Here is a 14,203-nt window from a genome sequence, read left to right as displayed (position 1 = left end):
ACTCTCCGGTATACCACTGCCTCTAAGATCTAACCATTAAGATAGACAAAAAAATACGTGATGTGATAAACAGATACCATAACTTTTTTATAGAATCAAAGCAGAAACATTAAAAAAGCACATTTTATTGAATAATTTTGTCTTATATTACAAAATTATACACCATTAGTAGACATCCATCCAGTCAAAGATGACTACCATAGAATTGTTACAAATTACAAAAGTAACTCCTCGTTGGGGGCTGAAAGCTATCCTTTATGGGCCAACCAACTTGCGATTAGAAGGCATCAGGTGAAAATAGACTTGAGAGTCCTTTTGGGATCATTCTTGTAAAAACTCAAAATTAAAATGGAACAGCTTCAGCTAACCTAATTACAAGTTCCAATCTTCCCTATAAGCCCGCCCTTGCTTATATTGAGGTAAAGGGACCCACCGTCCATGACATGCTCCTTCAAGCTCTTGCTTTTTTCTGATGATTGGACAGCTGACTTGGGTGATCATAAAACTTCATAAGAGCCGCGTCTGCACTCTAGATCTGTAATGAGCCCAACCAAAGGAATAAATTTGCTGAAAGGTTAAGATCGATAAAATATAAACAGTTCACAGCAGTTTCTATGGGTATAGCATAAAAATGTAACCCCGATTATACAAAACGATCAAGCACATTCTAGAAAGTTTCTGATTTGGTCATGCAGCGGTAAGACAGTAGGTACAGTTGCTTATGATTCTAATAACCATCATCAGCTTCATTTTATAAGCTCCTAATTGGAACAGTTGCTTATGACAGATAATAGTGGGTGAGACTCTCAGTAACTTATTCCCAAGGCAAAGAATGGTGATTCGATGATGGTTCCACAGTTCAAGATTTATAGAAATAGCACAACTAGGTACCTGTTTATTTGGTTGAAACAATTTTATTTAGTATAATGAACTGACTTGAGAAACTCTATTCATAGATGCTTTAAATCAGCCCTCAGTTTGAGGATGAAAGACCACAAAGTAACTTGCTGGTGTTGAGGGACCTGATATCTATATGACGACCATAATCTACCACACAAAGAGGTCAAACTCCAAGGTGATTGTCATGGGCAACCCAAAGGTGCTCCAAATTCAGTTCACTTGATTTAGAATCCAATCTTGTAAGCCTTTCTAAAAGGTAAAGATTATGGGGAAATAAATTAACATGTTTGTCCACTTTCTTGCTAGCTTATACATGGGATCATCCATGCTCACATGAGTTCTCCAATAAGGCCCTCGGCTTACATATATCCACGATATTCTGCCACCCAATAACTTCCAACACCACTTAGGTGCACAGATTCATACAAAAAGACAAACATTGCTGAATATCAGAAATGAATTATGAAAAATAATGTCATTGTTTCCTAGCTTGAACACCTCCCACCACAGAAATTGACATGTAAATAAAGCTCACAAGTTGACATCAGGGAAGTAGGTTATATGTTCTATATTCTGTCAATTTTTGTAGTGTTTGGTCATACATTACAGACACTCACATATGCAACTTTTCAGCTGTCCAGAAGAAGAGGAAATGGTATTCACTTACCGGTGGCTTAAGCAGTTCCTGTTACCAACCTCTCCCTTTCATCAAGTTTTTTGACCTTTATAATGCCAAATAGAACTTGAAAGCCAAAAAATGCACAGAAGACATATGCTATAGTTGCAGGCACCTGAAAAGAAACAATTTAAGCAAAGCACTGAATAAAAATTAAGCCCCAAAGAGATCTGTATTGCCATAAAGAAAAAATATTAAAAGGGATAGCTTACTCGTATGGAATTAAAATACAAAATCGTTGCAAGGTTTATTAGGCTCCCAGCAGCTACGGCCTGTTGATTAGTCAAAAGGAGATACAATCAAGGAGACAACATGATAAAGGGAGTATTACAAACACTTTGTTAGTCTTTTAAATTCTGTCTTAGAGATCCCAGGTTATTGTATGTGTGCATTTTTGGTGTGACACTCTCTCTCACACGTGCGCACAAACGTACACACCCTTTCTCTCCCCTTTCTATTTTATGGTCCTCATTCTGGTGTTGGGAGACTTGAATCCCCCAATGCCCAATAACCCTCCAAGTTTCATAAACTCTCTACTTTATATTTGATGAAGCTGCAGAAGAAGGAAAGAGGAAAAAAACAAATTGCTCTAGGAGTAGAGGGGTAACACTTGCACAATTCCCCTAGAAGATAAGCCAGCTAAACTCACATTCCCTACAGTCCTCTGAACAGCTGCAACACGCTGGAACGCCCGCTCTGACTCCAAGGTTCGAACTCGAAGTTTCAGATCACCTTGCTCCTGTATTAAATGGAACAAGGAAATTCAATTTGAAACCAACCAGATCAATGGAACATAATACATCAAAGAAATTTTTAATAAGTACCAATCGTTGGATAATCTCTGCAAGCTTTTCAACTCTGTCAGCCTGTCTGAATAAATTGTAGAACGCACGAGATTGTCTATCCCATCTCTTTCTGAAGTCCTGAAATACTCATAAGATTCATAAGAAATTGCGAAACAGACCAGAGCAATGCAAAAGATAATGAGAAAGTCAAGAGAGTTTTGAGTTTGCCTTCAGGATAACTTCAACCCCAGCTTCCTTAAACCTTAACAACTCCATCGCATAGCTACAAGGTAAAGCATCAAAGGCATGTCAGAAACAAGGAATATCTAGCTTGCTAAATCTCAGAGTTGGAAGAAGCAAAGATCAAACTCACGGTTTGGCAATCTCAGTAATATCAAATCGAGGGTCAAGGCCCTTTCCAATGCCATCCAAAACTGCAGAGATGATAATATTTTACTGGTCTGAGGTTCATGTAGCATGTACAACAATTCATAACAATCAAGCCGGCAATCTCTTATTATATTACCTGAAAATGCTCTAACAACAAATGTGAATGTGGCAGGGAATCGAAAGGGTTGATCTGCTGCAATAGCTAATAGATCTTCCCCTGTTAGGAGAATGCAACAGTTAGAATCTCATGTTCATGGGGAACATGTGAAAACCCTAGCACTTGCTGTTGTTATCCGAAGTAGAACATTCACACGACTAACTGATCTGAGGGTAGAAAGTTCAAAGATAAGATAGAGCTATCTGTTTACTTTATTATATTTGTACATATGCAGATATGCACACATGTTACTGTACACGCATAGATACATTACATTATCTTCGTTATTCAATTAGCCATGAACAATTTAAATAACTTCTAAAATCTCGAGCATTAATGAGGCAGAATACAGTTGCATGTGTATGCATCAAACAAGCACAGGGTTTTCTTATTCTAACCCCAGAGTATGCCTTAACTTCCTATGTCTCAAGTTCAACAAGACAAAACTGACCCCAGAACAGAATCTTCTCTGAAAAGTCAAGACTCCCAATAAAACAGAGGACCACCCAGTTCCCATTTTATATGCTGGTAAGAAGCATGTAAGACAGTAAGAAGTATTGCAATTGATTGCTATCCCTGAGAATATACCTAAAAATCATAAGACCAAATTATTATTTATGTTTCTATAAAAACAATATCCCAAACTGCATTGTATTGATTATGCCCACCACATGCACTTAACTCTCAAAATCTATTGCCATATAGTTGCGACATTCGAAACTTAATCAACCATGATAAAACCTATCACAGACATAAGATCTACACCAGGTGAATTACCAATTGCAGCCAGCCTTTGTTTCTTTTTCATTACTCTTTCATCCTTACTCAATGGCTTTTTAAACCCTGGTTCCATTGTCGCCAGCTCTCTTTCCTTTCTTTGTGCAGCAAGACGCTCTTCAAAACTGCGGAACAGACAGGTTATAATTTTAGAGTCAGAAAAACTCAACCAGGAAAAAAATGTCTTCAGAAAATTTAGCAGGGCATTTTTGTTTATTGACATTAGACAATTTGGCAGGAAAAAAAATGTCTAATATATAATTGGCAGGACATTTTTGTTAATTGATATTTACCCAGAGCTCCATCTTTTGTTTTTTCATAGGTAAACAGGACTGCTTTAAAAAAGAAGGAATAAAAAGCTCCATATTTTATTTAAGACTCGAAAAGAAAAAACAATAGCATTCCCAATCAATACACACAGGGCCTGGCTGTACTCAATCCCACCCTGTATATGATTAAATTCAAGCATCATTCTTGGTTACAGAAGGATAAGACAACAGCTAATATCTTCCTTCCTATTGAATTTAGAAATGACTTGTGTCAGATCTATAGTGCAATAAATTTAGCCCGCTGGAAGCATTGTTAGTATTCTTTGGGTATTACACTTGACCTGACAAGGAGGCATTTCCCCGAAGTGAGCTCTTGAGGCATCACTGAACTTAAGCTTATTTCTGTTTTCAAAAAAAGTTAATGGAATAAACTACTAAAGAAAGTAAAAGCATCAACATATTAGAAAATTTGAGAGAGAAAACAAGAAAAGATGGAGCACCTGTTAAGGAAGAACTGTGCTGTTCGTCTGACAGCAGTCATATCTCCAGTAGGTACAAGAACACCCATTTGAATCATTGCCTGAAGCACCTGCACTAGCATAAGAGTTTCCACCAGTAAGTACATAAGAACCAAGCATAGGAACTACAATATCATTAAAATATGATATTTGTAATGATGGCCACCACCCTTAAGGGGAAACAATTACCTTATCTGGATCTTTCTCATAGACTCCATAGAATGTTTCAAGCAAACCTTCTCTAATATTTTGACTGATACTACAGGGAGAGTAAATGCACAGGACAGTCACCATAGGGTGCTACAGAAATGGAAAAGAATCGATGGATACTTAGAGTGGATAGCACAGGACCAGAAAATACCTTCCCATCATTCCAAAATCATAAAAGATCAATCTTCCACCGTTGACATCATCAACAGCAATATTTCCAGGATGCTGCAGAAAGAAACAAATAAAGATTCTGGTTACATCCATGAGACAGATTTTTTTTTATAGGTATCCACGAGACAGATATGCAATGGCAGGATCTGAAACTAGAGTAATGCTAGATACAGTCCTAGGGTGTGCAAGCTTACTAGAACTCTCTATCAGGGTATTAGGTTTGAAAGAGGCTATAAAAAGAGGGAAAGGAGGGAAGAGATGCGAGAATGCAAGGGATTAACAACACGATTTCAAGAATGTTCCAAGAGGGTGTTCTTGACCATCTCTTTTAACTCTTCATATGATTCTGATTTTACACACCCTAATTTTTCTCCAATTTTACTAAATCTGTCTTGCCTATACCTTCACCTGCGAAGCACTACTCTCCTGCTTACAAAAGATTACTTCCCAAGCAAACTATTGAAGACAGACTACTGGGAGTGGGAATAAAGCTCCAGACCTTAACCCTGAAAATTCTTTTTCCTCAGCAAATACTATCATAACTCTATATAGGGACCTTCTGACACCACAAAAGATAAGGCTTAAGACCAGTCACTCCTCCAGCAACCTCCCCCCCCCCTTCCCAACCTGACTCTCTATATGATCACTAGGGATTTTAAACTCCTCTATGAACCAAGGTAGTATAACTTATATTTATCCAAATAAAACAGTGCAACAAATTATGAATAATATATCTAGAAAATAGTCCTAATCATGGCATGCTTTATCAACCTTTATAGCATTAAAACAAAAAAGCAACAGCAGGAACTCACAGGATCAGCATGGAAAAAACCATGGGACAGAATTTGTTCCAAGTATGATTCAACAGCATATCGACCCAACCTAGAAAACAAAGAAATAGAATTATCAGGTGTTACAGGTAAATCATCGTTTCATCAAGATGTACAAGAGTAGGTGATCTCGTGCAAACAAGGTTTTGCCCTGATGTAAGGCATGAGATTGGATTAACCTTTGGCGATCAACACCCAGCTGATCCAAAGCTTGTATCTTGTTTATCTTGATCCCTGGGACATACTCCATTGTCAGAACCTACATGCAAAATTTTTATAATGATAATGATCAAAAGAGGTTAATATTAAAAGGTAAATAATAATCACATTAACTGGTTGAGGTTATGACTTCTAAAAGATTAAACCTGTGGTGTCGTATACTCCCAATATATTGATGGAACTTTCACATAATCCATATTTTTGAAGTTACTTGCGAATAGTTCTGCATTGGCAGCTTCTTTTGTGTAATCGATCTCCTGAAAATTGAAAATTCTAGTTGCTAATTGAACAGGAAAAATAAAAGAAAAGAAGCGAGAGTGTAAAAGAATGAGAGAGAGAGAGAGAGAGAGAGAGAGAGAGAGAGAGCGAGATTGATATCAAGGTAAACGAGAGTATAAGTTGCATCAGAGACCTATTAGGGACTGACCAACTTCAAACAAAAGATGATCCTAATATGTGTTAATAGTTCTGCTCATTAAATCTAAAGTATTTTGAATTGTAACAGAGGTGAACTGAAAAGGCAATCCCATGCAATTTCTTTTCCCAAATAGTGTTATAATTTTCACACTTTTAGGCTTAAAGTAGATCACATACAATCCTCCATCAGCCCCATTTCAGAACACTGGGGCATATTCTTATCAAGTCAGCCTTCTTGAAAGTGTGCAGATTATACATTATACAGTTATCATATTCCAACTAGTTTGAAATTCGGATCCTTAACAAGGTATAAGTCAATTATATTATAACTTTAATCATTGGAAGGCACCCTACGGAGGACTGTCATTAACTCAAAATTTTGTGGGGCTAAGGGTGGATGGAGTACAAATGAGGTGAGTGTACCACATGAGGTGGGGCTCTAGAAACACACAAGAAGAAGATGGGAATCCTTCTCTAGACATACTCGGTTTGAGGTGGGAGATGGGTCTAGAATCAAATTTTGGCACGACCAATGGTGCCGTGAAAAAATCCTCCAGGAAGTCCATCCAGGAATTTATGGAATCACAAGGTCACAATAAGCCTCAGTTGCGAATCCATTCCCATGGAAGAGCATTTGGAAGACTAAGGCTCCTAAAAGCAACTTTCTTCATATGGACAATCTCCTTAGGGAAGATCCTCAACATAGAAAATATAAGGAAATGAAAGTTTATCATAATCTATTAGTGTCACATGAGCAAAACTAGCAGGGAGACAGTTGATCATTTACTTCCTTATTGTGAGGTCGCCACGACCCTATGGAATGACTTCTTTGCTAGAGAAGGAATAGCTTGGGTGATGCCAAGGAGGGTAGTTGAGTTCCTAGCAAATTGGAGAGGCTTACATGGTGATCGCAAATTGCAACAATATGGAGTATGGTTCCCATTTGTCTTTGGTGGTGTCTTTGGAGGGAGAGGGATGATAGAAACTTCGAAAATCAAAAACAGTCAACAGATGAGCTCAGAAGTTTCTTTTTTAAACTTTATTCCATTGGTATGTAGAAATAGATTTCAATGCCATGCCTATTATCATCAATAAAATTCTTGTTTACTGATAAAAAATAAAAATCATTGGAAGGCCAACTTAAGCATGACATCTAACATGACCATGTGATTTTGGTACCAACCTGAATGTTTTAAGCTCTTTACAATCAGTTGGATGATGTTTTAAACACACCTTTACCAAAGGGGATCAAAATCGACTAGGCACCACAAAGAATATGTCCAACAAACTAGATTTAAGCTATAAGTAAATCTCTTGGCTAGCTTAACTAACAACAAAATGCCAAGCAAAGATGAAGAGGATTCCTGTCATAGTCAATAACACAACATAACAAACTCGACTTGGCTGTCCAGAGGCCCTGGCAAATTTCATTGACACATTCTGTTTTACCACTTTAGTCTATGATCGTTGCATACAAGATTCTAGACCAGTGTTTACTCACAACCTTGGCACACACTCCTTTTTGTTCCCCCCATCTTTGTTGCAAGATGGAACCATCTCAATCAACTTGCTTCAAAGTTATCCTTGATGCTGTTCCTAAAGTCCCTTAAATGTTTTGGTATGATATTATCAGTGTATCCTGTCCCAGCCCCTACTGTTCCATATGAACTTCCTTGTCTCAGATCAATTCGTTTGCCAATATTGATTTGTTTTTTCTTTAAACAAAGCAATCCTCACAGACAGGCATCTTATGAGCCTCAAATTTATGTAGAAAAAGGTATGAAATTCCATCAAAACCCAAGCATAATGATGAGCCTATCAAGGGAATATGACTACCTGATATAAGACACTAGCACACTCATCATAGATAGCAACCCAATCCCTCTTAGCACCATCTGACTTTGGGTCAACTTTCTGAAGATATTCTGCAATTACCTGGAATAAAGAATGGTCATAGTATCAATGCATGTCAGAGTTGACAAACCTGTTAACATGCATAAATATCAAGAAATAACTTTCAGACATACAAGTGCATGCCCATACAGGCATACAACATGCTCGCATGGAGACATAAATAAAGAAGCATAAAAAAATTACAAAAATGAGAAAGAAATAAAAAATAAATAAAACCTCCAAGTGTCTTTGTTATATTAAGCAATAATCTAATAAAAAATTTCGATTTCTGCAGGCAAAAGAAAGCATGGAAGGCCACAATTAATATATAATGAGTACTGGCAATTAACAATAGAAAACTAACCCTCAGGTTTTTAAGATCAATATCAAAAAGATCCTTGAGACCAGGCCTTTGTACTTTAACAACAACTTCCTGTCCCTTCAATCTTGCACGATGAACCTGACCTGCATAAAAGAGAGAGAGAGAGAGAGAGAGAGAGAGAGAGAGAGAGAGTATTTTGAGCCTTGAAATCTTATAAGCTATTGCAAATCAAGAAACAATTTTACTGTAAATAGAACATATAAGGTACATTGAGCAAGGTTCATCAAAAAGCAAATAAAAATTACCGAGACTAGCAGCAGCTATTGGTTCATACTCAAACTGATCAAATATATCACTCAAAGGAGCTCCAAGTTCTTCTTCAACTATAGACATAGCAGTCTCTGAAGGGAAGGGAGGAACTTGATCCTGAAGCAAAAAAAAAAAAAAAAAAGCAATTCAGTTTTACAAGAAAAATCACCAATATATAAAAGATAGCAGGGCCATAGTATCTTTTATTTTTACGAAAAAAAAAAAATTATAACTACGAATAAAATAGGCATTGCCGACGTACACAGGAAGCAGGGCCATAATATCTGGTGACTGTAGTTAACTTATTCTTATTTTTTATAATTAATAAGAGTTTTATTACCATGAATGGGCATAGCCCGAGTACACAGGAAGTATACAAGAGGAAATACCTACACACAGCGACTAAAAAGACAGAAAAAACTAAATTAACTCCAACACATCATCACCGTCCATTACATTAGCCATAGCCTATAGACATAGAGTTTTAAAGAAAAATTCCCCCAAGTGTACAAAATTATTCTTTCAGAAAGGTAAGAAGAAAAACAAGCTTAACTTCTACTTTTAGGTTCTGATAGCAAAAAATGGTGAATGCCCAGAAAGAAAAGGGGGCAATGTAAAGAAAAGTGGTCCATATGTTAATTTTTATTTTTAAGCAATATTTCTTTATGGTTGTTGCCACCACGTCTCTAGCTCCTATTAGGCGAGAACAGAAAATTAAAAAAAATAAAAATAAATTTATCTCATCATGTTTTGACAAACTTTACATGCTCCAAGTTGAAAAGAAGTTTTCCAATCAAGTTTTTTACATCTAGGAACATAATATATTGCAACCACATATACCTTGGAAAATTAAATGGCTTTTATTTCTTTTTACATAAAAAATCTACTGCTGATTTATTTTTTATAATTCTCGGAAAAAGAGATATACCCATCAAACAAAGGAAAAGGGAATATTAAGTCCAGTGGTCATTAGTATGGCATAGATGAGGAATTATAAAGGCTGTTAAACTGAATGTCTCACATCAAGAGGCACACTAATTCTCTGAGGTTTTTTGACATTGATGTACATTTTCAAGAGTATTGTGACTATTGTCCAAAAATAAATGATCAAAATGATATTACTGGCATGACTGTACAAATGTATCCGAGTTCAAAGGACTTCAACCTTTATTTGAACATCTCTCCCCATTCCACCCCCCAACACCTTCCCCAAAATTGAAATATAAAGCAAACCAATACACATTGGTTGCTCACTTGTTAGCCATACTGGGAACTCCAATTGAAAAAGTACCATTGGAATGAGAAACCCTCTTTCTTACCCTAATCGGCTAGCTATTCATGTTTGTTCCTTAGATGAGATCACAAAGTAGTAACCTATCTCAGTCTCAGAAGGCTCTAAATGAACAACAGTCACAAAGTTAAAAGGAAAAAAAGGTTGATGAAAACACATTTATTAATCTGGTTCATTTCAAGATGAGCACTAGACAGTGGAGAACTAGAAGAGGAGCAGTGAAGAACAAATGAAAACTTAAAAGAAGCATCCGAGCGGCAAGTATTAAGATGGTTCAGCCAATCAACACTACATTATCTATACACACTGTGGCATGAAGCACTCATGAATGACATCTAAAATAACATAAATTCAACCTGAAGTTCTGACAACTGATCAACGTATTCTTGTGCAAGAATGTCCACCCTTGTAGAGAACTGCTGGCCAATTTTGATGAATGTAGGACCTAATCTCAAAATACTTTCTTTAAGCCACTTGGCAAGGGCCTTCCGCCTTAAAGCTTTCTTTTCTTCTGTTATTCCTCCTGCAAATCCACATCTTCAAAATCAGATCTAGATTAACAACCCCATCCACTCCCCCTCTCCCCAAAAAAAAAAAAAACCAGTTTTATCTAAATAGATGAAATCATATTGAGAGAATTCTAGATATCAAGGCTGCTCCTAATTGGAATCTAGTAGAATTTACTTTTAGAAAGCAATTCCAAGTTTGGCGGTACAACCCTTTGCAAATATTGCACCACGGGCTTTTGAACAGCTTTCTCGTCCTTGACACTTACAAAATATTGCTGTTAGTCACTAAATATTGCAAAAATCTTGCTTTATTTATTCACTTCAACTCAGATGGATAAACCCATATTTCAAAAAGGTTGCTAAGTTTTCAAAGCTATTCTCAACGACACAGCATTGGAGTCTTATTATGAACAGATACAAAACTACATGCTTTCAATTGTTGGAAATCTTCAATCCAGTAAAAGTGCCAGACCTCTATAAGAGAACTTTTTATTGTTCAGCCAAGCCTTAAAGATAAATGTCAGAACAAATCCCCATATTTCCAAGGTCCTTTGTATTGTTGAGTAAGTTTTGAATCTACTCCAGCGGCCACCAGGTGCAACAGAAACCTGCAAAATGTTTCACAAAAAGATTTTTCTCAATATATAAATATATATACGCATGTTGCTTGTGTGTGTGTGTGGACAGATAGATAGACAGGTATAAGCTCTCTTGTGAACAACCATATATATATATATATATATATATACTAGTAATAGAGTAACGTCCAAGGGACGTTTGCCTAATTTAGTTAATTAAGAATATTATCATATTTAAATTATGTTAAAACTCTAATTATTTATATAGTTTTACTTTCCTAAAAATATTTAGTAAAATTTCATCATTTATTTAATGATGAAATATTAGTATTTTATAAATTAAATTTGATAGTTTATGTATGATGTGGTATTTATATTTTAATTATCTATTTTAAATTAGTTTAAATCAATGTTTAAATTTCTACCGTTAGATCAAATCTGGGGACTTAAGATAAAGGGTTGGGATTTAAATCCCCAAAACTTTCATTTTCCCCTCACTTTCCCTTTCTCCCTCTCTCTCCTTCCGCTTCAGCAGCCACGTCTTCCCTCTCTCTCACCCAATCTCCTCCCTCAAGCAGCCCAGCACCACCGTGCACCACTCTGCGGCATCACCGACCACCTCACCGGCTTCCTCTCACACCGGCGACCAAACCCCACCGTCGAAGCCCCTTGGCAGCTCCTCCCTTAACCGCACACGAGCAACCCGAAATGGGTCTCAATGCACGAGTTCTCCACCCTTGCGCCACCGCGGCTCAGCCCCAACTCCACCAAGCACCACCACCGAGTTCCCCTCACGCTGTGGACCACTTCCATGGAACCCCTCACGCAGCGCCTCTACACGCACAAGTTTCTCCCCGTAGCTCCGTCGTTAGCCAACCCCACGCCATTGCACCACCACGACGGCCTAGATCCGCCGCCTACAGCCCACGACGCCACCACCAGCCTTCCACGGCACCTCCCCTGCTCCTCCATGCCCAGTCGAGCCTCTACCTCTCCCATTTTGTGAATTTGTACATTTTGTGATTTTGTAGAATTAGAATGATTTACGGTGAGTTTGTGATCATCCTACAGTGATTTTGAGATGATTTACGGTGAGTTTGGTTTGTGCTTGTTGTGATTGCTATGAGGTTGTGCAGATCAGGGACATATGTGGAAAACGGAAGTGTACACTGTTCATTCTTGTTCATCAGCTGATACGCTCTTTTAAGTACAAGGAGATATATATATATATATATATATAAATATATATAAACAAAACAGCCTCTTCCAACACCATCAACCAACCATTGACCTGAACTTAATTCCAAGTTTGATACCTCAGATTAAATTCTTCAATTACACATAAATGTTGAGTACCTTTATTCATTAATAATCGGTGCTTTCATTAGCAGTTTAGCACATAAATTAGCCTATCGTTTATACTTTGTATCCATTACCATTTTTTTCCTAGCTGTAATAGAAGAGATTTATATATGAACTGGCATTTAACTTTCTATCAAACCCCACTTACAATTTACATGACAGACAATGACATGATGCTTTAAATACCTGCCTTTTCTCTTTAGATTTTTCTCTTCGGCCCTTCATAAGATTCGAACACCTCAATTTTACTAACACGCTTATATTTAGCAAATGAGCCCCACGCTCACATGTTGCAGATGAGTCCAACCTTAAGAATCAGGCGAACCGTGAGGTAAACCACTGGACGGTACCAGTAAGAAGTAACACATATTTCTCACAACATTCTCCGTTAAGATTACAACGCACATAACAAGAAGAAGAAATATTGGACACACTCAACCTGCATTCCCTTGCACAGAGCCAGGTCCTTCAAAAGTGATTCTTAGGCCCCACTTCCAAATCTAGTAGTTTTCAGGTATGTACTCAAATTCACTAAACTCCAAATTGAAAACAATAATAAAACAGCTAAGCAAAGTTTTTTTTTTTAAATTCCATAGAACTGTTTTTTTTTATAGGTAAAATGGAAAAGTCAATAGAACTGTATACTCAAATCAACACCAATTTACCTCAATGGATTCTTTCCCGGATCCCTTGAACCATGCGTCTTCTTTACCAATCTCCTCAATCCTTCTCTTCCTCCCGTCCTCCTTCGAAACCGTATCTTCCTCCTCCACCAACTCCGCCGCGGCCACACCATTCCCGTTCACATACTTCACCAAGCTCCCATTCTCACGCTCAGACACGCCCACACTGCCATTCGAGTACCACTCAGTAGACACACCGTACCTAGTATCGCCAGTAGCAGCACTAGCAGCTCCATTTCCATTTTTCAATTCCTTGATCAATTGCCTCTCTCTCTCTTCTACCAGCAAACCTTCCTCACTCACAGCCCTAATTCGATTCCTAAAAGAAGGACGGCACCTAAGGTTCCTGGATACAGACATATGAGAGAGAAAAAGCCGGTGTTTGGGAGTTGATTGCGGAGAGAGAAAAATGAGCTCGGGTAACGTTAGAGAAGCGGCCATGGTCAGGGTTTTTTGCAAAGAGAAATTTCTATTGAACCCCAACCTAGTTTTTCATTGAATGTGCAACACAGAAACGAATCCGAAGGCTTTCTTGTGGCTGTGGACAGTGAAGCATTTGCAAGACGAAGAAGACGACTAGGACGGTTACAGGAAGTGTGGGAAGGAGGGAGGGAAAAGGGTGGAAGTGGATACGACACGTGGCAAATAGAAAGATGAGCATCGTGGGGATTTGGGGATTCTTATTGGGTGAGAACCCTGGCGTGTTGTCTTGGCCACAAACGCATCTCGGGATCCTTCTTTGCCTGCAAACTTCTCCTCGGACTCTTTTTGGCTTACGTGTATACCCACACGTTCACGTTGCAATGCCCCTCGTCAATAACATTGTAAAAGGATTTTTTTTTTTTATAAAAGATTAATTTTCTTATTTATTTTATAAATCAAATTAAATTACATTAACATTATATTCACGCTGACTTACAAATAATTTTTTTATAAC

General features: G+C 37.6%; 1 protein-coding gene across 1 annotated transcript; it reads right to left on the bottom strand.

Annotated features, from left to right (window-relative positions):
• Positions 1–103: 103 nt before the first annotated feature.
• Positions 104–13,885, bottom strand: LOC109012773 (protein ACTIVITY OF BC1 COMPLEX KINASE 8, chloroplastic-like). The gene is made up of 21 exons (XM_018994577.2): positions 13,249–13,885; positions 11,116–11,251; positions 10,491–10,657; positions 8,840–8,960; positions 8,577–8,677; positions 8,156–8,254; positions 6,049–6,159; positions 5,863–5,942; positions 5,666–5,735; positions 4,834–4,907; positions 4,662–4,731; positions 4,455–4,543; positions 3,686–3,810; positions 2,888–2,968; positions 2,735–2,795; positions 2,590–2,644; positions 2,401–2,499; positions 2,226–2,315; positions 1,789–1,848; positions 1,568–1,691; positions 104–535 (listed from the first exon to the last, which is right to left on the bottom strand). The coding sequence occupies exons 1-20, from the start codon at positions 13,705–13,707 to the stop codon at positions 1,575–1,577; spliced, it is 2,265 nt and encodes a 754-aa protein (XP_018850122.1). The 5' UTR covers positions 13,708–13,885; the 3' UTR covers positions 104–535; positions 1,568–1,574.
• Between the last annotated feature and the right edge of the window lie 318 nt (positions 13,886–14,203).

This window comes from Juglans regia, chromosome 10 (assembly GCF_001411555.2).
Source record: "Juglans regia cultivar Chandler chromosome 10, Walnut 2.0, whole genome shotgun sequence".
Classification (NCBI taxonomy): Eukaryota; Viridiplantae; Streptophyta; class Magnoliopsida; order Fagales; family Juglandaceae; genus Juglans; species Juglans regia.
This window is presented reverse-complemented; position numbering and strand designations above follow the sequence as displayed.

What these genes read in the sequence shown, in the direction of transcription:
- LOC109012773 (XM_018994577.2), bottom strand. Translation starts at nt 13,707, where the DNA reads ATGGCCGCTTCTCTAACGTTACCCGAGCTCATTTTTCTCTCTCCGCAA. An exon ending in GTGCTAGTGTCTTATATCAG is followed by an intron (nt 6,160 to 8,155) that starts GTAGTCATATTC and finishes TTCAATTTTCAG; the next exon opens with GAGATCGATTACACAAAAGA. An exon ending in CTGGGTGTTGATCGCCAAAG is followed by an intron (nt 5,736 to 5,862) that starts GTTAATCCAATC and finishes TTTGTTTTCTAG; the next exon opens with GTTGGGTCGATATGCTGTTG.